Raw genomic sequence first — 21,148 nt, 5'->3', positions numbered from 1 at the left:
GATATATTGTGCACCCCAGTAAAACTTATCTGGGGATCAGAGGACAAAGCCAGCCCTAGATCAGACATAGAGGCCAGACAGTGATGGCACACACCCTTAATTCTTTCCCTCGGGAGAAGACAGAGATCTGTCTGGTTCTCTGTGAGTTCAAGGCCACACTGAGAACAGAGAGAGCCACGCATGGTGGCACACAGCTTTAATCCCAGTACTTGAGATCTCATGCCTTTGCTTGGGAAGCACACACGCCTTTAATCCCAGGAAGTAAGACGGCAGGGCAGAAAAAGGTAGATAAGGCGTGAGGAAACGGGAACTCACGCTCTTTAGACTGAGGATTTCATAGAGGTAAGAACTTGTGGCTGGCTTGTTCTGTTTCTCTGATCTTTCAGTTTTCAGTTTTCGCCCCAATATCTGGCTCCAGGTTTTTTTATTAAAAGACCATTTAAGATTTGTGTTACACCTGGGAAACATAAGATGATTCCCCCCACTCAACAAACAGACAGGAACAGGGAAAGTCTGTGGGTTGTTTCTCCAGTTCCGGTCTCCTGATACTGTAAAGCAACTGGTGTATGCTGGGAACTGTGCTGAGTGCTGCAGATCCATCATCGTGTGTGTGTGTGTGTGTGTGTGTGTGTGTGTGTGTGTGTGTGTGTGTGTGTGAGAGAGAGAGATTAGAGAGGATGGGTCTATATAGATATCCACATTTATAAGATTATTGTCCTCTTCTAGAGCGGGGGGGGGGGGGGGGGGGGGGAGGAGTGTGTCTTTGATAGGCAACTTTCTGAGTCACTGGGCTGTGACTGCAATCAAGGCAGGTTGGCTCCACTGTACCTGGCTGGCTTTTTGCCCCAAGGGAAGTGACCAGAGGAAGGAGGGCAGGATCTGACAAAGATGTGGAAGGGTCCCTCGGGGGCTCAGTTGCTCCTGGACGCCTGTTGCCTGGGTGCCTGTAGCGTTCCCTGTAGCGTTCCCGCTTCCACGGCTCACACTGCCCTCTCTCCTCCAGGATCCTCCAAGCAGGCCTGGAAGTGGATCGGCTCTCCCTCAGGAACTTCTTTCACCACTTCCATTCCAAGCGCGGCATGTGGAACCGCCGCCAAATGAAGATGCCGTGACCCCCAGGGACAGCTGCTTCCAGCCTCTTGACTAGCAGTTGACCTCGAGGAGGGAATTACGAGGAACAGAAGCCTCAGCACTAATTGCCTTCTCCACCAGGAGCCGTCCCTTCGTGCAGGGACGAGTGCCGAGGCCCCTCTGCCACTCACTGAGTTGACAGATGCACAGGATGGGCAATGAGGTCAAGAAGAAAACACCTGCTTGAGTAGAATGCCATCGTGTCCACAAAGGTGCATTCCTAGGCCCCGGCGCTCCTCATGGGGAGCACTGACCATGAACCAGAAACTTCAATGGGACAGATTTTATTTGGGGTGGAGGTGTGTGGCGGGGGGGGGGGGGGGGGATAATTTTTTTAACAGAGTATGAAGACTTTTGTCTAGACCCAGCGCTGACTGGGAGTGAAGCTGCGCATAGCCGACCTCAGACCCACTGAGATGCTGGTCCCATGCGGAATACCTCAGCTCCCGGCTCAGTCTGTGCCTTCCAAACACACACGTGTCTCCTGGTAGCCACTGAACAGCTGGCCACCAGCTGGGGTATTAGCCCAACTCCTACAGATGGAGAGTTCTTTAGTGGAAGGCCAACTTGGGCGGCATCTTCCTTCTGTGACAGGCTGCAGGGTGAGAATGAGTGGGCATGGGCCCATCCTCCCCAGTGTCCGACACGTGGGCTGTGTGGAACCAGGGAGGTCGTGCAGGCCGAGAAATGCCCCTCCTCCTTTATCTCATCTGCCAGGGAAGACCTGGAGATGATAGGGAGGTGCCACCAAAGGCGGCATGGATAGATAGGCTCTCACCTGCTTATGTGAGAATTTGGGAGGGACTCAGGCAGGGGGAGACAAAAAGGGAAGAAGATGTATACTGTAAGCTTAGCACTCCTGTGGCCTTGCCTTCCTGCGGAGAGAGCCCCAGCCTCCTGGCCCTGAGGAGATGAGGAGGTGAAACCTGGCCATCTGATAAGGGGCAGGGTAACGTATGGGAGGGGGGCAAGGCAGGAAGAACTGAAAGATGGTGAGTCTCGGGGGACAATAGCCGTAACCTTTCTGTCTTTGGCTACCCCTTCTGTCCCCTGAGGTCACATACTTATCTTGCACTAATAGTCCCGATGCTCCGTGGCTGGGACTTTCTACTGTTGCTGCTGCTGCTGCTCATTCGCCAGTGGTGCGTTGGATGCTTGGGTATTAAACCCAGTCTGTGAAGAGGGCTCAGCGCAGTGAGCGCCCTTGCTGCCTCGAGAAAGGGCTGCACCCCGCAGAGCCGGCCTACCATGCTGTGAACGAAAGTGCACGCGCAGGCAGCATTTGGAGCTGCAGGACCCACGTGGTGGGCTCTGTGGGTGCCATGAATGGTTTGGCACGTGCAAAGTGGGGCCGCCTGGAGACCCCCCCCCACCGGGCCTTGGCTCTTTCTCAGCCCCGCTCTGGCCTTCTGCCCTTTAGAAAGGCACATAGGAAGCAGGCTAGGGCTGCAGTTGGAGAGCTGGAGGGCCAGGCTTCTCTCTACAGCCGTAGATTCTTGGAATTGTGCTGGAAGGCCAGAGCCAGTCCCAGCCGCCCTCCTGCTCTGTTTCTGAGGACTGGACGCTCCCTGGGCCTCCCCCACCCGACCCCTGCGCATCACCTCCCTCCCAGGTCTAGTGCCTTGTGTTTGATGTCTGTTACCTCCTTACCATCTGCCTTAAGGGAGAGGAGAATGCTGTGGGGAGGGGGAGGGAAGAGGGCCTAAACTCAGCCTCATAGGAAACAAAGGCTGTTTTCCTGTTGCCCAAGAGCCAGCGGACGACACTGGACACTCGTGTCCCTCAGCCGTCTGCTCCATGACAGGCTAAGGACTGCCCGTGGCCTTCCGCCTTGGTGCTTGCCGGCAGAAAGGACAAGCTTCCTGTGTGGCAGTGTGCTTGGGAAGGACACCACACTGTCCTGACTCTGTCACGGTCTCAGCAGCCCAGGTGAGTGGAGGTCGCAGCCTCAGCTAGAGAGGCTTCTCCCTGCCTGAAGAAGGCTGGCTGGGGCCATGCAGCTGTAGTCCCAGTACTCGGGATGCTGAGACACGAAGATCAGGCGTGCAGGGCCAGCCTAGGCTACTTAATGACGCTGTCAAAATAAATAAATACGAGAAAAATCTTTTCTGAGTGAATTGAAGGTGCCCTGTTAATGCTTTGCAAGCATGAGTTGGCTCTCCTAGTTGCCTTTGGCCCAGGCAATTTTTTACTTTTTATTTTTTCAGGATTTTTAAAAAATTTTATTTTATGTTCATTGGTGTTTTGCGTGCATGTATGTCTGTGTGAGGGTGTAAGATCCCCTGGAATTGGAGTTACAGACAGGTGTGAGCCACCATGTGGGTGCTGGGAATTGAACACAGGTCCTCTCAGCCAGTGCTCTTAAGCGCTAAGCCATCTCTCCAGCCTCTATTTTCGAGATTTTATTTTATGTGTATGGATATTTTGCCTGCATGTATGTCTGTGCACCATCTGAGTGCCTGGTGCCCATGGAGGCCAGAAGAGGGCACCGGATCCCCTGGGACTGGAGTTGCCGATGTATGAGTCACCATGTGGGGGCTGGGCATTGAACCCAGATCATCTGGAAGAGCAGGCAGTGTTAACTAACCACTAAGCCATCTCTCTAGAACCCCATTTAAAAAAAAAAGTTTTAGACAGGTTTAGTGGTGCCTTTAACCCCAGCACTCCAGAGGCAAAGGCAAGTGGATCTCTGTGAGTTCAAGTCCACCTGGTCTACATAGTTACATGGGTGAGGCCTTATCTCAAAAAAAAAAAAAAAAATTAAAGTTAAACTTTTTCATTTAAAGTGTGTGTGGTGTATGCATTCCATGTGTCGGTCAGAGGGCAGCTTTCAGTGGTTGGCTCTCCCCCACCCCATACCATATGGAGTCCTCAGGCTTGGCAGCAAGCACCTTTACTCACTGAAAATTTGTCTTCTTGAAGCATTACACCATTAGTGTGAAAAGTACAGTAGGTTTATAGTAGAGTCTTTAAAAGTGTATGTGTGTGTTCATCAGTCCAGAGCTCAGTGACCTGTTTGTGCAGATGACAATGATCCCTTTCCAGGACACAGATGACGAGAGCATCCACACACCAGCCTGACTCAGAGCCCACGTGACTGAAGACAGCAACACTAACTTGGTGGATTTTCAGATATCTTTATAGATAGATTCCCATTTTGCAGAAAGGAAAACTGAGGCTTGGAGCAGAGGGTAGGAATGCAGTGGAAGCAGAGTCTGCAGGCCATGTAGACTCTGATTAGCAGACCCAATCACTGCTGCTGGAGGAAAGGGTAGCTGTTGCAGAGGCTGAGCTCTGGCCTCCAGGCCAAGACGCGATTACATCACCCAGTAAAACTGCACAACTGAATTCAGGTGCTGTGGGCAGGAAACAGGGGCATCTTCATTGCTCTTGAAGCTCTCCTGGAGGCTGTGGAAAGTGCTAGTTAGCCTCACCGGTCAGGGACTAAGGCTGAAGCAGTTCCAGACCCGGTTCCTTCAGGGAAAGTAGACAGACAAAAGACAAAGAAAGGGTGGGGCCCAATGAGGCTCCTCCAGGTGAAGTGAGCACAGAATGGTGTCATTCAGCAGTCTGCAGCCAGCTCCCAGGGGGCCTTGTGGAGGCTGCTGCTACCTCGTGCTGTACGGCAGTGTCCAGCACTGTCAAACCCCAAGTCGAAGCCACAGCTCTATCTTTTTCTTGCTAACAGGCCACAACAGCCACGAACCACATTGACCCTCCACCCCACCCCCAAAAAGTCTACCTAAAAACGGGCTGGGTGTGGCACACCTGTCGTCCATGGTTACATTGGGAGTTTAAGTCTAGCCTGGGTTACAAGAGGCACTCCCTGAAAACAAACAGCAGAAGAACTGAAGGACCATCACTCCTTCAGAGTAAAGGCCTCGGGGCAGGCCTCACTCAGTCCCCCTCACGGTACGGTACATGTACTGACTTGTGGGAGACTCAATCATGTAACATCACATCACTCATGGTGCATGTACTGTGGGAGACTCAATCATGTAACACATCACATCACTCATGGTGCATGTACTGTGGGAGACTCAGTCATGTAACACATCACATCACTCATGGTGTATGTACTGTGGGAGACTCAGTCATGTAACACATCACATCACTCATGGTGCATGTACTGTGGGAGACTCAATCATGTAGCACATCACATCACTCATGGTGCATGTACTGTGGGAGACTCAATCATGTAACACATCACATCACTCATGGTGTATGTACTGTGGGAGACTCAGTCATGTAACACATCACATCACCCATGGTGCATGTACTGTGGGAGACTCAATCATGTAACACATCACATCACCCATGGTGCATGTACTGTGGGAGGCTTACACATGTATCCCACCACTCATGGTGTATGTACAGTGCAAGGCCTATCAGCCCTTCAAGAACTCCCTTGTCTTAAGGCCTCTAGACCCTCCCCCTTGGTGTGGGGAGGGAGAGCCCTCCTACCCCAACTGCCAGAGGCAGAGAAGGTCAGTTGTGAGCCCGTGGATCTCACCTGGGACCTAGGTAGGGATTAAACAGGATTGCTGGAGGTCCTGGCAGCCATGGAGCCTGTCTTGTGTGCCCCGAAAGCAGTGATAAAAATGTTGATGACCACAGTAATGAAGACCAGGGTGGTGGCAGCGTTGTTGAGCTGGTTTAGGCGCCATTGGTTTGCTACCTCATTCAGGTTCAGCCTGGCTGTGGAGACAAGGGGATCCGGGTGGGTCGCGGGTGGATCTGGCGGGGCTGAAGCCTGGAGCTTCCCTCTCTCCACCCATGAATTTGGAGACAGCTTGAGAGACCCACAAGGAAGAAATCACTGGCCTGAAATGTGTTTGGGTCTCCTGAGCAGCACATGAGGCATCCCACATGTGTGTCACAGAAAGGGGATCGGGAGCCAAAGCATCATCTAAGAGGGGAGGCGTGCTTGCTGTATAGAAGACTGCCACCAGCTAGTGGGTCAGTCATTCAGCAGGTGTCGAGGAGTGCCCACCCATGGGATATGAGGAGAAAGAGGTGCCCTCACTGTGGCATCTGTTGCTTGGGAGCTATAGAGAGGGCTGGCTCCGTTAGGTGTCTAGAACGTTTCATGTGGGATGCAGGGGCCTTTCCTACCACCAGGGGGCACCAAGGCAGAGAGTGACTGCAGGCTGGGCTCCTTACCAATGACCACGAGAAGAATGCCAATGACTACTTGCAGAATCAGAGAGATGCTGATGAGGGTGATGAGGGTGGTGTAGTACTCTAAGGAAGGCCCCTGCTCCAGCACCACTTTCAGCCGCGTGGCATTGGACATAAAGAGCGCCACATCCAGCATGCTCTCTGCCACGCTCTTCTTGGTGGCATAGTGGTTCAGATTGAGAGGCTGGTTCCCTCGGGGGTTGGCATGCCGGCGCTGTAAGAGAGGAGATTCTGTTAGAGGGGCCGTGAGGGATTGGAAAGAAGACAGGGGCTTTAATACACTTCCCAAAGGAGATGGAATGTCCTCTTGGGTGACAGTGACGGCCTCCCTGCTCACTTTATGACCTGAAACCAATGAAGGGTTGGATGGATGAGCAGGTGATAGTAGATGGACTGTTGGATGAATGAATTGGTGGCGGGAACCTCTTTGGACTGCTAAGCTCCGAATTGATTAACGCTGCATTGTGCTATCCGCTTCACAGAGAGTCACTAGTTCCTCACACCTTCACATAGTCAGATGAAGAGAGGCAACTGAAGGAGGTCTGAGGGCTGAGTGAAATGGAAATGACACTTCCTCCGGAATGGCTGGCCCTACCCTAGCCAGTGCCTAGAGCAAGAGTTCTAGAGCCTCAACCCCACTCCAGCATGCCCTGATTGGCAAACATGGGCTGTTAGAAAACTCATGTTCACAGCAATGCATACTAGTTGAAAGCTCTTAATTTTAAAACTTGGTTTTGGGAGACTGGGGATGTAGCTCAGTAATACAGCATGCCCAGACCCTAGTTTCAATTGCCCTGCTAAAATAAATTATTATTATTATTATTATTATTATTATTATTATGTTTTTTGAGACAGGGTTTCTCCATGTAGTTTTGGTGCCTGTCCTGAATCTTGCTCTGTAGACCAGGCTGACCTCAAACTCGCAGAGATCCACCTGGCTCTGCCTCCCGAGTGCTGGTATTAAAGACGTGTGCCGGGCCGGGCGGTGGTGGCGCACACCTTTAATTCCAGCATTCGGGAGGCAGAGGCAGGCGGATCTCTGTGAGTTCAAGGCCAGCCTGGGCTACCAAGTGAGTTCCAGGAAAAGCGCAAAGCTACACAAGAGAAACCCTGTCTCAAAAAACCATATAAAAAAAAAAAAAAAAAAAAAAAAAGACGTGTGCCACCACTGCCTGGCCTAAATTATTTTTTTATTATTATCTTAAAATACAATTATTTTTGAGGTATAAAATAAAGATCTTGTTTTCCCTAAGCCACTAATTCCAAAAGATGAAACCATAATATAGGCCATATATGAATCTCTGATTTAGACGGGGAAAGTCAGAGGGGATGCTACAGGATCTCTGTAGTCACTCAAGAGGATTTGGGAGATCAATTTGGCAATGGTGCATCGGGCATATGGAGTTAGAAGATACCAGAAGCAGGAAGACTATTGTGGTGTGATCTCATAAGGCATGACGGTGAGCACCTGTAATCCTAGAACTAGGCAGGCAGGGTGTCTTAGGTTTCTATTGCTGTAAAGAGACACCATGACTACTGCAACTCTTATAAAGGAAAACACTTAATGGGGTGGCGTACACTTCAGAGGTTCAGTTCATTATCATCATGATGGGTTCATGGCGGCATGCAGGCAGACATGGTGCTGGAGAAGGAGCTGAGAGTTCTACATCTTGATCTACAGGCAACAGGAAGTGAACTGAAACCCCAATATACACTGGGCATAGCTTGAGCACAGGAGACCTCGAAGCCCACTCCCACAGTGACACGCTTCCTCCAACAAGGCCACACCTACTCCAACAAGGCCACACCTCCTAATAGTACCACTCCTTTTGGGGACCATTTTTTTTCAAACCACCACACAGGTAAGAGGAGCAGGAGTTTGAGGCCAGCCTGAACTATATGAGACTCTGTTTCAAAAACACAAGGGTCAGGCTGGAGAGATAGCTCAGAGGTTAAAAGCACTAGTTGTTTTTCCAGAGGTCCTGAGTTCAATTCCCAGCAACCACATGGTGGCTCACAACCATCTGTAATGAGATCTGGTGCCCTCTTCTGGCCTGCAGGGATATATGTTGGCAGGACACTGTATACATAATAAATAAATAAATCTTTGAAACAAAACAAACAAAAGCCAAAAAACCCCACAAGGGTCAGTGAGATGGCTCAGTGGTAAAAGTCCTTGCTTCAAAGCCTGACAGCCCAAATTCAATCTCCAGGATGTAGTGTGGGTGGATGAATGATTGGGTGGGCTTGTAGATAAATGTATGCTGTGCAGGTGTATGGACTGGGAGGCGTGGATGAGAGAGACAACTTTCAGGGAGTTTGGATGTTCCTTGTGCTCAGCATGATTCCAGCAAGTTGTTCATATCCCGTCACATCTTCACATTACTCAGGTAATTAATTATGTAGAGCACGTTTGAGAAGGAGAAGCCTGTTTGGTCAGAACCTTTGGGCTTTAAAGGAAGCCAGATGTGGTAGCTCACATCTGAAATCCCAGCACTTGAGAAGCTGAGATAGGACAATTGCCATGAATATAAGGCCAGCCTGGGCTAAATTGTGTCTCAAAAATAAATAGGGCTGGCTGGCTGGCTCCACAAGTAAACATGCTTGCTGCACAAGGCCTGAGGAGTTTGATGTCTGGAACCCACCGTGGAAGGAAAAACCCACTCCTGAAAATTGTCCTGACATCTACACCTGGGCCATGGCAGGCATAATAATAGTAACAAAAATTTAAAATAAACACTAATAAGTATACCCAAGATGTCCTAAAAGTCTATTTGGATTTGAACACGGTGGCTCAGGTCTACAATCCCAATATTTAGGAAGCTGAAATATAGGCTCACTTGAAATTCAAGGCCAGCCTGGGCTACATACAAAGAGGCCCTGCCTCCACAAAGAAACAAAAAACTGCACACACACATTCAAACCGTCTATTTTTGTTTTAGGTTTGTTCTGGTTTGGTTTTACACACACACACACACACACACACACACACACACACACACAGACAAGCTAGGACCTCTCTATTTATAGCCCAGGCTAGATTCAAACTCACCATCCTCCTGACTCAGCCTCTCAGCAGAAGTATGCACTCCAGCCTTTGGCAAGTTGGGAATGCATGAGAGGAGGTGGGGGAAGTCAGGTGTCTACCTTGGTCAGGACAGGAGACTGGAGAGCCATAGAGACTTCTCATTAAATATAGACAGCACACCTGCCAGGAAGACTTGAAGCTGAGTAACCCCAAAATTAGTGGAGGCAGTCACTGTCCACTCAGCCCCTGGTCTTGACCCTCTGTGCTACAGGCTGCTCACACCAGGCACTGATGACCAGTTAGTTCTCACAGCCATCAAAATCAGACTGAAGGCCTACGGGCGTAGTTCAGCTGGTAGAGAGCTTCCCTAGCATCCATAAAGCCCCAGTGTAACACAGACGATCCTGGTCACACACGCTTATAATCCTAGGGGTGTACAAGAGTCTTACGGGCCTGTTTTCTCTGCCAGTTAAAGAATGAGAAGGAAACCAGGCAGTGGTGGCACACACCTTTAATCCCAGCACTCTGGAGGCAGAGGCAGGTGGATCTTTGAATTCAAGACCTGGTCTACAGAGCGAGTTCCTGGTTTATCCATTCCCTGAGCTATGAGGAAGAATCGGCAGAGAGATGCACTATTTGAAGGCCCTGCCTAGGGGTTAAAATAGCACCCTGCCAGGCTGTGGTGGTGCACACCTCTAATTCCAGCAGAGGAGGCAAAGACAGGCAGATCTCTGAGTTCGGGGCCATCTTGGTCTACACAGGGAGTTCCAGGACAGCCCAAAGCTCTGCGGAGAAACTCTGTCTCAAAACAAAACAAACAAACAAAAAACAAACAAAATAGCACCCTAACTCACAATTGCTAGAAAATAAGTTAAAGTCCTTGGCTTCCCTTGAACTTGCGCTAGAGCAGTGACTGCTACCTTGGGTGGCTGGCTTTCTTTTGTTTTCAGCAGGGTGAGGAGGAAGCCTTGGTTTGGCTGCCCCCAGCACGCTCCTCTTTCCCCTCAGCACGCTCCTCTCCCCTTCCTGTGCTGTGCTCTTCTAGTGATAATACTTACTTTGTAGCCACGGCTGATAACATTGTATCAATAACTAAAACCGCTAGAAGCCGCCAGGGGAAGGACCAGGGAAACTCAATGGCCGTGAGCCTGGGCCCAGAGCTGTTTTAAAGCAAGAAGTCCACAACAAATGCGAGGCTGTTTTCTTTAATTGGAAAGCACTTTATGAAACTCACATCTGCAAAAACGATAAAGTCAATTCAAACCCCCAAAACTAAAAAATAAAATTGAAAACCCAAAGCCAGAGGCTGGAGAGACGACTCAGCTGTTCAGAGCGCTTGCTGCCCTTGCAGAAGACACAGGTTCGGTACCTAGCACTCATGGGGTGGCTCACAACTGCCTCTCTAACTCCAGACCCGGGGGATCCAGTACCTTCTTCCAGACTCCCCTGGGAGCCTGCAAGCACGTGGTGCACTTACATACATGCAGACAGACCGACAGACCACTCAGATTATATATATGAAAGTCTCACTACCTAGTCCCAACCCCTGTGTACTCAGACTATCTCTGTAGGCCAGGCTGGCCTCAAACTCACAGAAATCTACCTACTTCTGCCTCTGGAGTGCTGGGGTTGAAGGCATGGGCCACCGTGCCCTGCCAACCTTTAAAAAATAAAAAACCCAACCCAACACCCCAGAAAGAAAAGAAAAGTTCTAAATCATCGTCTGCTCTGTAAGTTTGAGGCCACCCTGGTCTTACACAACCTACCTCCCCACGAGTTAGACTAGGGCTTCAGAGCCTAGAGGATAACGGAGGAGAGCTGTAGACACAGAAGGCAGCCATGGGACATTCCTGTCTCTCTCTGACTTTTTTCCCCACTGGATTTTTCTGGGGCCTGGCTTACAGCCAGTGCTGAGGGTGGGGAGGATGTAAGAGTGACAGGGGGGACCTGTTGGATCTGGGAGGCCACCCCCTCACCCACAGCTTTTAGAAATGAGGTCCAAGCAAGTCTCTGTGTGGGGCCAGGGGGCCTGGCTAGTTAAAAGCCAAGGATCTCAGGGCGAACCCCACAAAGGCCAATGGTCACTTGGGACACAAGGTTTTAAGGCAGTGCTGGCCCACTTGATGAAGGTCCGTTCTGAGTCACTAAGAACAGATGGCTCAGCAGATCAACGTTCTCCTACAGCCCCTGCCACCCCATCCCCCACACTGAGCAGATACCCACCTCCTCCCAAGCCCCTCCTTACCCATCCTCCAGGACCTTGCTCCTCCTTCCAAACGCAGCTCACTTGTGGATCAAGAGTTGTTAGACTGGGCTAGCTCTAAAAACCTGCAGTGGGCAAGCCTTAATTCAAATCTAGCCCTGTGTTTGAACATTGACTGTAGGTGAGGATAGGCTGATGATAAAGGGTACTGGAATGGGTGAGTACCTGGGAAACAGATCTTTCTAAATCTCTGCAAAACATGTAATTTCTCAGCTTTTCCTCCCTCCCTCCCTTCCTCCCTCCCTCCCTCCCTCCCTCCCTCCCTCCCTCCTCTCTTCCTGGTGTTAGTCTCTGTATTACCAGGGCTCCACGCGTCCACATCATGCATTCTGCCATCGAGCCCCACCTCCAGCCTCCCACCCTTTTGTTACTGTCTCTTTAAGAGCCTGATTTACAGAGGATGTGGGACTCACTGTAGGAGGTGTAGGCCTCTCTGAATTCAGGTCTCTGGCTTTCATTTTGCTTTGCTGAGGCTCCTCTCCAGAAGGCCAGTTCTCCAGTGTCCACAGGGTGGCATACGAGGTTCATAGAAGCTGCTTGGGTACTGGGTGTCAGGTTGACATTTCAGCCCCAAGGAAGTGCCCACCACCATGTGACAGGCTGGGATTGTGGAGGACCTGAGCCAACACAAGTGAATAGCCTAGAACTTTCCAGACACAACTCCGAAGGGACAGTTAAAGAAAACCAATGCTAGCTGAACCTGGTGCTGTTGCCTGTAATGCCAATGCATGGGAGGCTGAGGCAGGAGGAATGTGAATTTCAGGCCAACCTGGGCCACATGGCAAGATACCAAAACAAAACAAAGAAATATAAAGAAGCCGGGTCTGGGTGGGGTGATAGGCGTGGGAACTGCCTTAGTCCTGGAGCCCAGGGCAGGAGGAGTGGTCAGAGGTAGCTGCAGTGAGACCCTGGAAGAAATTGCTTTGAAGAGGGGTCCCCTCTTTGGATCTTTGCAAGTGAGGAAAAGATTTTCCCAGCCTTTCTGGACCTGAGGATGGGATTGGCTGTTCCCCTAAATCCTACAGTAGAGCATCCTCTTCTCCTCCAAGTTGCTCCAAGCCCACTAGCAACCCCATCAGCGATCTGGCTAAGGGAGGGGCATAGGATGACGGGCCAGTGGTGTCTCAGAAGATCTGGCCCTTTAAGGTCAGAGCCCAGGCGGGTCAGAACAAAGGCCCGGGAATGTGGGCTGGATCAGGGAGCAGAGCCATCCAGCATGAGTCATTCATGTTTCATGGACTTAGAATTCCTGGCTTCTACTTGCCTCGGCCTTTCCCATGGCCACAGGACAGCACGCAGGGCCTGTCTGCAGAGCTCCTACCAGGTGACTGGAGGCTCCCATCCAACTCAAACCCTGCTAGGGACGGGAGGGGGGGGGTCAATGAGCCTGGGCTCCTGGCTTTGGGGCTCAGTTCTACCCAGAGTGTGGGTGCTCAGTTTCCTATTTATAGAACAGGAGGAAAACCAGGCCCCTGGAGGAGAGGCAGAACGACTCTTCTTCCCCAGAAGCACAGACAGAATCCAAGTTGTTCTCTTCCTTTCCTAGTCTGAGATCTGTCTCACAATGCCCATCTCTCAGGGCCTCATATAGGGCCGGCTCCCCTCAACCCTGTGTTTTCATTCAGTGACGGTGGGACCCTGAGTCTAGGGTCCAAGAGGCCCTGGTCAAGGTGCTCAGCCCCAGAGGCTCCTGCCAGCCGGGGATGCCTGGGAACCTGAAGGCCACTGAAGCTGGTGTGAGTTGGAACAGGGGGTTTGCAGAGGGAGCAGGCGGCAAACTCAGGTCCATGCTGGGCCCAGAGCACCTCCAGGACCTAAGAGTACATGGGTTCGGTGACTGAAGCGGGTAGGTAGAGGGTGAGCACACCAAAGATCTGATCTCCTCACCTCCCCCACCCACTCCAGCTTACAGCTCCCTTAGCTCTTTTGTTAGGCCCGACCCAACTCCCAAGACTGGGGATCCCGTCCCTTCAAGTCAGCTCCCATATTGAGCCCTTCATCTTCACTGTCCTGTGCTCCTGCTTCTTTACAAAGCTAAGGTGCTCAGGAAGGGACGGCCTCTTTTAACAGAAAAGTAAACATGTTGTCACGTTGTTTGTTGACACTCTGGTTATCAGGGACCGTGATGTCCACTGGCTCGCTCTGCTTTTTCTTAGAAACAGGACTACAGGGATGCTGTCTCACAGGGGGGAGGGGTGTGTGTGTCATGGAAGCTGGATAAGTAACTGTTCTAAGAAGAGGCTACAGAGGCCTAGAGCCCAGCACGGTGGGCACTGCCAGGAGGTGCAGGCCCAGGAAGCTGAAGGTGGAGACCTGGGTCCTGTCCCTACTCTGAAGTGTGAGCAGGCCAGCTCTCCCAACCTGGGCCTCATCTGTGGAAGCAAGGAGCTCAGTTCTTTTTAGCAGAGCTATCTAAGAATAGGAAGGCCCCCTCCTTTGGGTGGAGAGTCTCGGGGTTGAGGATATTGCTGGGAGGAATTGAGGCCAGGCAGCTGTGGGGCCAGGCCAGGGTAGAGACAGTGAATCACTTTGCCCTGTGCAGCTCCAGGCACTGGTGACCTTTGAGTGAGTCACTGCTGTCAGTTTTGAGAAAAGCCATGGGGGCAGTCTTTCTGTGTGTCAGCTCAAACCCAGGCACTACACAGAGTAGCTCTAAAGGAACCCTGACCAATGATGACCTTTCAGTTGGCCTCAAAATGGCAGTCTACCTAGGAGTCTAGCCAGGCGCACCTGGAAAGTTGGTGGTGAGCGCCACGCTTCCAGAGTCTAATCTTCCACCCCAGGAAAGGGTGGGTCCAGCCCAGGCAGAGTGGTTGTTTAAATAATGACATCAGGAAAAGTATTCTACTAACGGGTTTTAAGTAGGTGTAGGAGTGCTCTGCTGCCCCGTCAGAATCCAGCTTGGGAGGGTGACGGGCCTGCCCACTGTGCTGGAGTACACATACTGGAGCCATGTAGCCCCAACATACTGTAAAGCCGTGTGGCCCCAACATCCTGGAACCACGTAGCTCATGGCTATGGAGGACATACCTGGCATCTGGCACAGCCTTAAATACAGGACATGAGTCAGCTTAGTTCTCTAAGCTCTGCAGAGTAGGTGAGAGCGTCACCATCTAGTGAGCAAAATGCAGAGAGCTCAAGTAACTCACCCCAAACCACACTGCAACATTTCCCTGTACTTTGTTCTCTCTGTACTGGAGGCTGTAGGTTAACCGCTCCCCTATGGTGTCCCAGAAGCTCAAAAATACTTCGGCTCTAATGATAAACATATGAGTGATGCATGGTGGCACATGTCTGTAACCTTAGCACTCTGGAGGCTGAGGTAGGAGGAAAGCAAGGAACCTGGGAAAGAAACGAAACAAAACAAGGAACCCTGAAGATGAAATATGTGGTGTGAGATGGAAAGGGCAACCCGGCAGTCTGGCAAGGGCACACTGCTCAATGGAAGTCTAGTCCTCAGCCCCGGTGAAGCTTGCTCCAGGCTTTCCTGAGTCTTCAAGGGCTGTGTCCCCAACCCCTGCACTGCTGTGGGAAGATAGAACTCAGACATGAAGGTAAACCTTGGATTCAAATGTTAAAAGGAAGCCAGGCGGTGGTGGCACATGCCTTTAGTCCCAGCACTCAGGAGGCAGAGTTTGAGGCCAGCCTGGTCTACAAAGTGAGTTCCAGGACAGCCAGGGTTACACAGAGAAACCTTGTCTGGAAAAAGAAACAAACAGACAAAAAGCTAAGAGGGGACTGAGGAGAGAATCTGGGAGAATAGGGTTGACCACAGCTTCTTTGGCTGTGAGATGGGAACATCTGCCCTGTTTGCTGTGAGCGGCTGCGGCTGGAGTACCCCTGTACAGTGCTTGCCTGTTAATCATGAGGCCTTGGATTTGGTCCCCAGCAACAAAGGGGAGGAGAGAGAGAGAGAGAGAGAGAGTCAGAGAGAGAGAGAGAGAAGAAAGAGGAAGAAGGCAGGCCCTTGAGAAATACTGAACATACACAAGATAAGCGGACACCCCCCCAATTCAGGATTACCCTCCCACGTGGTCCTAGTTTAAAGAATCTGCTCTGCCCGAGGGCCTGTCCCAGCCCAACTTTCCAGGTAGGCACCGGTTAGCTTTTTCACAAGCCCCAGGCACTCATGATGCCTCTCTCTACCATGACTCTCTCCACGCCCAAGCCATGCCATACGACACCAATGTCCCAAGAAAGGAAATGTTCACACAAGCCCGATGACACTGTGTGTCTGAGGTCCCTGCTCCTGCACTCGGGCTGCGGCTTTCTCCCTTCTGGGCCACTCATTGGCGGCCTGTCTCCCTACTTCTCTTCTTATCCTTCCCCACGGGGCAGGCTGACGGCTAACCGTCTTGAAGGCTCTGCCTGTGCCCCAAGCAGGATGCTGAGAAGCGGTGCCACACATTACTCATCATCCCCTGAACACACTCCACCCTTCCCATCTGCCTCTGGAGGCCTGTCTGCCCTGCGCTCCTAGGGGAAGTGCCCCCTCTCTTCTAGACCCCTCCCCCACCAGGTACACCCCACCAGGTGACTGACAGGCGCTGCTCTGTGCGGGCCTTTGGCTTTCTTTAAGCCTCTAGATGGCTCCCTCTGCTCTGTCGTCCCCACCCCTTTGGGACAAGGTCTCACTGTACAGCCCAGGCTGGTCTTGAACCATTTTGCTTCTGCTACTTTAATGCTTGGAAGGCAGGCTTGTACCATCATGTCCAGCTACCCTTTGGAGCCTCTCCTGCGTATTCTTGGATTGCACGGTGCTCAGCTCCGTGCCTTGCTTGGGTTGGTGTGCAGTGCATTCTGGGATCCCGGGTAAGGGACTTAGTGTCTCAAGGATGCTACACAGTGCTCATCCAAGTATACTCCCAGCCCAGTATTAGACTATTTTACTTTCTCCGGGTTTCTTTTTCCCCCAAAAAGAAAAGATCTTTAGGGTGAGGCATCGGGGACATCACCTCCGGGTCAGGGAGTGGCTTGGGACGTGTCTTGGAAAACCGGCTCCACCCTCAGGACGGTCTTCTCTCCTCTGGACTCCACTCAGCTGGGACCCTCATGAAGGGTTGATAGGCCGGGTGCTTTCACTATCTTCAGGCCCAAAACCCACAAAAGCGCGGACTCTTGTGGCCCTCTGCTGGGGGCAGGCCGGGTGCCTCCACTGTGCCGCCCTTGGCCTTCCATGCCAAGAGCAGCGGTCTTGCCCTTAAAAATCAACAGCGTCTAATCCGCGGTAGGGCGGGGTGTCTTTGGCGTGTTATTCTGCTGATAATCCCTGACTGGCCTTGAAAGCTCCCCCGGCCTTGGGTGCAGCCTCAGTGGGAGGCTCCTGTTCTTGCTCCAGGCTAGAGGCCTGGGCCTCCACGCTGCTGCGGCACTGAGAACCAGGGGCGTGGCCTTCGGGGAAGGGCTGTGGTCTTGCGGTCATCCAGCAGGGGAGGCCAGGAAACAGCTCCGAGAGGGCCAGGTTAGCTCAGCTCCTCCCGGGCTGGAATCCAAGTCCTCTGATGCCCAAGTGACAAGGGGCCAACAGGGTTGGTCCTTCACAAGAGGAGGCGGAATGTGTAGGGAGGCTGCAAGGGAGGCTTGCCTGGTCGGCGGGGCCTGCTTACTCTTTCTGGGGAGCTTGTCCACCTCCCCCGGAAACAGAACTTTGCCTGTGGCCTTCAGGAAAGACTACTCAGAGTGCAGTTAACCGTAGATGTACCACACACAAACTGCTCTCCTACAGTACCCACTGCACTCCAGACCAGGGCACCGTCTGGGTCAGCACTTGGCTCTGAGGTTTCCAGACCCGTTTGGCATTTAGCTCTCTTTGCCTCTGGGGTTCCCCCAAAGCAGTATTCCCCGAGTCCACCCAGGCCACCGATGCTGACTAGGTGGAGCCACTTTTTAAGAGTCAAGTGAAAGAGTTAACGCGTAAACAGTAATAGTCAAATAAAGAGAGCGCTGCTTGCCAGGCATGGCTTTCATGGTGTGGGTTAACGAGCCCCCAGTTTGTAAGGGAAGGGATTGAGGTTCCAAGAAATTAGCTTCCCAAAGCCACCAGCTCTAAAGGGCCGAGTGCCCGTGTGGACGTCCTTAGGCCTGGGCTCTGTCTTGTATAGGGTTCTCAACATGTGTGGATTTGAAGTGGAAGCAGTGGCAGCTGGGAGCACGCAGAAATGAAGGTACTGGGCTGGAGGTGTGGCTCAGTGACAGACCACTTACTTCCCTTTGGTGTGTAGGCTTGATCCCCAACGGGGGTGGGGGCTGGGTAGGCAGACTCTCATGGCTGAATCAGACACTCCAGGGGGATGCACCAGGTGATGTTCCTGCAAGGCTGGGTATGACAGGAGTCACTGTCCTATCTCTGACTCCTGGCTGCACTGGAGGCCTCCTCCTCCTTTCAAAGTGCCTGTGCTACACAGTTTCATTTTCCTTTTAATTCATCTAAAAGCACCGATTTTTACAGAAAACCAAGGGTCAGAACAGTTCAGTAACGTTGCCCAGCTTATAAGTATTAGAGTTATTGGGATTTGAACCTGGGCAGGTTCTAGGACCTGGGTCCTTAAGCCACTACGCCATACAGCCCTGGAAACAGGTTTCAGAAGCCTCGAAAGGCCTTGTATAGAGGCTCACACATTCAATCCCATTGCTTAGGAGGCTGAGGCAAGAGGACTATTTAAGTCTAACCTGGGCTACAGAGAACTGTTTAGTTCTACCTGGGATTCAAGAGTGAGACCTTGCTTAAAAAAAAAAAAAAAAAAAAAAAAAAAAAAAAAAAAAAAGAAACCCTCAAAGATAGAACCAGTCTAAAGTATTTTAACGTAGTATTTCTAGATCTTTCCACAGAAAAACAAACAGAACCCATGTTTCGTTTTATACTATCAGTCAGTGTGGTCTGGCAGCTTCTGTCCCCTATACTCATTATTGCCACACTCTTGCCTTGCTTAAGAGAGCTTGAGGCCCCTTTTTCTTTTCTTCTCCTCCCCGCGTGGGCACTGAGGCCTCATGGGTGCTGGGGAAGCGCTCTATCACTACGGTGCATCTCAAGCCTCTGAGCAACCTGTTTTCTCCAAGCCTTGATGGAGAACCTAAATCCAGATAGAAGCCCAAATCCAGAACAAAAACATAAAGAAGGAAAGAAAGAAAGAAAAAAACAACAAACCTAAGACTTGGTCTCCAAAGAACAACAAAACCAGAAGTTAATTATGAAGCCGAATGTCAACATTGCACACGATGGCGAAGAGTGAGTTTGGTGTGTCCCCACAAGAACGTACATTTCAAAAGGCAAGAATTATTTGCTTGGAATGTAGGGCAATTAGAACAAGAAGTAATAATAGTTTCTGGCTGCAGTCCAGGTGACAGGGCCCCAGGAAGGAGATGGTATCTGACAGCTAGATGGGAAAAGGGGAAGGTGGTGAATTTCCCACCCCGCCTGGCCCTGCGAGAGCCTGCCAAGGTGCCTATTTAGTCCGGTTCAACAAACACACGTCTACCTCCTATCATGTGCAGGCATCAAGGATGCAATAAAGATCCCTGCCTGCCTCAGAGTCCTCTCCTCCTAATCTCCCAAAATGGCAAAGTTTAGCAGGGAATAAAGTATATAAAGTGGGAAGCCAGGAAACAAAAGACCCTTCATCCCACCCCAATGGGAAAGCTGTAGAGACTATGGACTCACTGCTGTAGCACCTCACCGGACATGGCAAATGAATGAGTGAATGAACGATGCATCCGTTCAGAAAAGGCTTAATAGAATGAAGAGGAGTTGAGCTCCGAGACCCTCTCCAATGGAGCATCTTGCTTGCTCATCAAGGAATATGTGAGTGTCTACTGCAGCATCCTTGGTCCTGGCCATAAATGAGATAGACCATAGATGAGACAAAGAGAGGAGGGTGCTGGGAGCGCTGAGTCAAAGCTGGGGTGAAAACAGTCCTAAAGGGGGCCCTTCCGATTGACGTGCCAGCTTCCATCACTGAGAAGAGGCCTCTCGGGACCCAGACCCAGCCTAGGTGGATTGCGCTCATCCGGCACCCATCCCTTCCCTTCCCAGAAGTGCAGCTAGAGACCTCATGTGGTGGCTCTCTTCCTCCCTCAGGGTTCCAGTGCCACCGTGAGATGCAAAGACACAGTCACTGAGCCCACACCTTCACTCTGTGGGGCACTCGGATGCAGCAGACGAAGCTGAAGAAGATTAAGGAGCAACCGCAGAGTTGTGTGTGGAGCCAGGGATCCGACTCGAGCCTGCCTTCCATGTCTTTGCTGGGTGACCTCAGGCCGCCATGAAGCCTTGCTGCTTCTCTGCTTCCTGGTGGGTGAAGGAGTCTTCTGGAAGACTTCCCTCTCACCAGAAACCAGCATAGGCCTAGTTTAGGATTTAGCAAAGCCATAACACAGTTTACTAACCAAGGTCAAGGGACTCCCATGGGAAACAGCCCAGCATCAGGCTCTGGCAAACTGGCCATTTCTCTGTATTCCTCGAGTCATGGGACAGAAGCAGAAGCTTGTGCAGGGGAGCAGGCACCCTCCCATCCACTGAGCCACATCCCCAGCCTGTTCCCTACAGCTGAGACAGTCTCCTGTGACCCTGGCTAGCATTAGTAGCTGAGGGTGACCTTGAACTCCTGATCCTCCTGCCTCTACCTTGCAAGTGCTGGGCTTACAGATGCTCATCACCTTGACTGTTGCCCAGGTGGCATTGAATTCCTGGTCTCAACAGCCTTCCTTCCTCTACCTGCTGAGTAACTGGGATTATAGGCAGGTACTTCCATGCCTCGCCTGACTGAGGCCTATTAAAAAAACCATTTTTTATGGTATGAGTGTTCTCCTTCATGTACATCTATCCAAGTACATGCCTGGTGTCCTCAGAAGCCAGAAGGGGGCATCAGATCTCCTGGAGCTGGAGTTACAAATGTGTGTCAATCACCATGTGGGTGCTAGGAAACGAACATGAGTCCTCTGGAAGGGCATCAAATGCCCTTAACTACTGAGCCATCTCTCCAGCCCCAGTGTGCCTGCCTTCTTTTTAAATAAATAAATGTATTTATTTATTGGGGAGGGATGTGAGTGTGGAGGTCAGAGTTCAGTTTGGGAGTTGGTTCTCACTGTCCACCTTGTTGAAGCAAGGCCTCTCGTGTGTCTGAGCTGCACCTTGTTCTCCAGGCTAACCACTGAGTTTCCTTTCTGCCTCCATTGCACTGTAGGGATGCTGGAATTGCAGATGTGCACCATTGCATCTGGCTTCTTTCCCTGGTCATAGGGATTGAACTCAGATCAGCTGGCCCACAAGACAAATGCTTTTACCTGCTGACCAATCTCGCCAGCGGCTCTTTAATACTCTTGTTAACTTAGTATTATGTCCTTCTTTCCTTTCTTCCTTGGGTGGTTTTGTTTTGTTTTGAGACAGGTTTTTCTGGATAGCCCTGACCGCCCTGGAATCCTCTCTGTAGACCAGGCTGGCTTTGAACTCAGAGATACACCTGCCTCTGCTTCCAGAGTGCTGGGACTAATGGCAAGTGTCGCCACGCCTGGTACATTATGTTCTTTCAAATTCTCCATATACATCTTCT

General features: G+C 51.3%; 2 protein-coding genes across 10 annotated transcripts in view; one reads left to right on the top strand and one right to left on the bottom strand.

The window, feature by feature from the left end:
* B4galnt3 (beta-1,4-N-acetyl-galactosaminyltransferase 3) overlaps window positions 1–3,916 on the top strand; it is a 107,688-nt gene extending 103,772 nt beyond the window's left edge. Inside the window, exon 20 of the mRNA XM_076567803.1 lies at window positions 1,004–3,916. Within this exon, the coding sequence (XP_076423918.1) occupies window positions 1,004–1,112 (109 nt within the window). The 3' untranslated portion in view covers window positions 1,113–3,916. The remainder of the gene's footprint in view (window positions 1–1,003) is intronic.
* Window positions 3,917–4,252: 336 nt separating this feature from the next.
* The window catches only part of Ninj2 (ninjurin 2), a 114,901-nt gene continuing 98,005 nt past the window's right edge, over window positions 4,253–21,148 (bottom strand). For 4 of the 9 annotated variants that reach the window (XM_015985882.3, XM_076567805.1, XM_076567806.1 and 1 more), the window contains exons 2-4: window positions 6,295–6,526; window positions 5,645–5,829; window positions 4,253–4,605 (exon numbers count right to left, since the gene is read on the bottom strand). In XM_015985882.3, the coding sequence (XP_015841368.2) occupies window positions 5,663–5,829; window positions 6,295–6,526 (399 nt within the window). In that variant the 3' untranslated portion in view covers window positions 4,253–4,605; window positions 5,645–5,662. Of the gene's footprint in view, window positions 4,606–5,644; window positions 5,830–6,294; window positions 6,527–11,563; window positions 11,805–12,016; window positions 12,884–16,558; window positions 16,981–21,148 lie in introns of those variants that run through there. The other 5 variants (XM_042274003.2, XM_042274000.2, XM_076567807.1 and 2 more) reach the window with 5 other exon arrangements.

The sequence above is a fragment of the Peromyscus maniculatus genome, chromosome 3, assembly GCF_049852395.1.
Source record: "Peromyscus maniculatus bairdii isolate BWxNUB_F1_BW_parent chromosome 3, HU_Pman_BW_mat_3.1, whole genome shotgun sequence".
Lineage (NCBI taxonomy): Eukaryota > Metazoa > Chordata > Mammalia > Rodentia > Cricetidae > Peromyscus > Peromyscus maniculatus.
The sequence above is the reverse complement of the archived record's forward strand: the minus strand, read 5'-3'. Positions and strand labels throughout refer to the sequence as shown.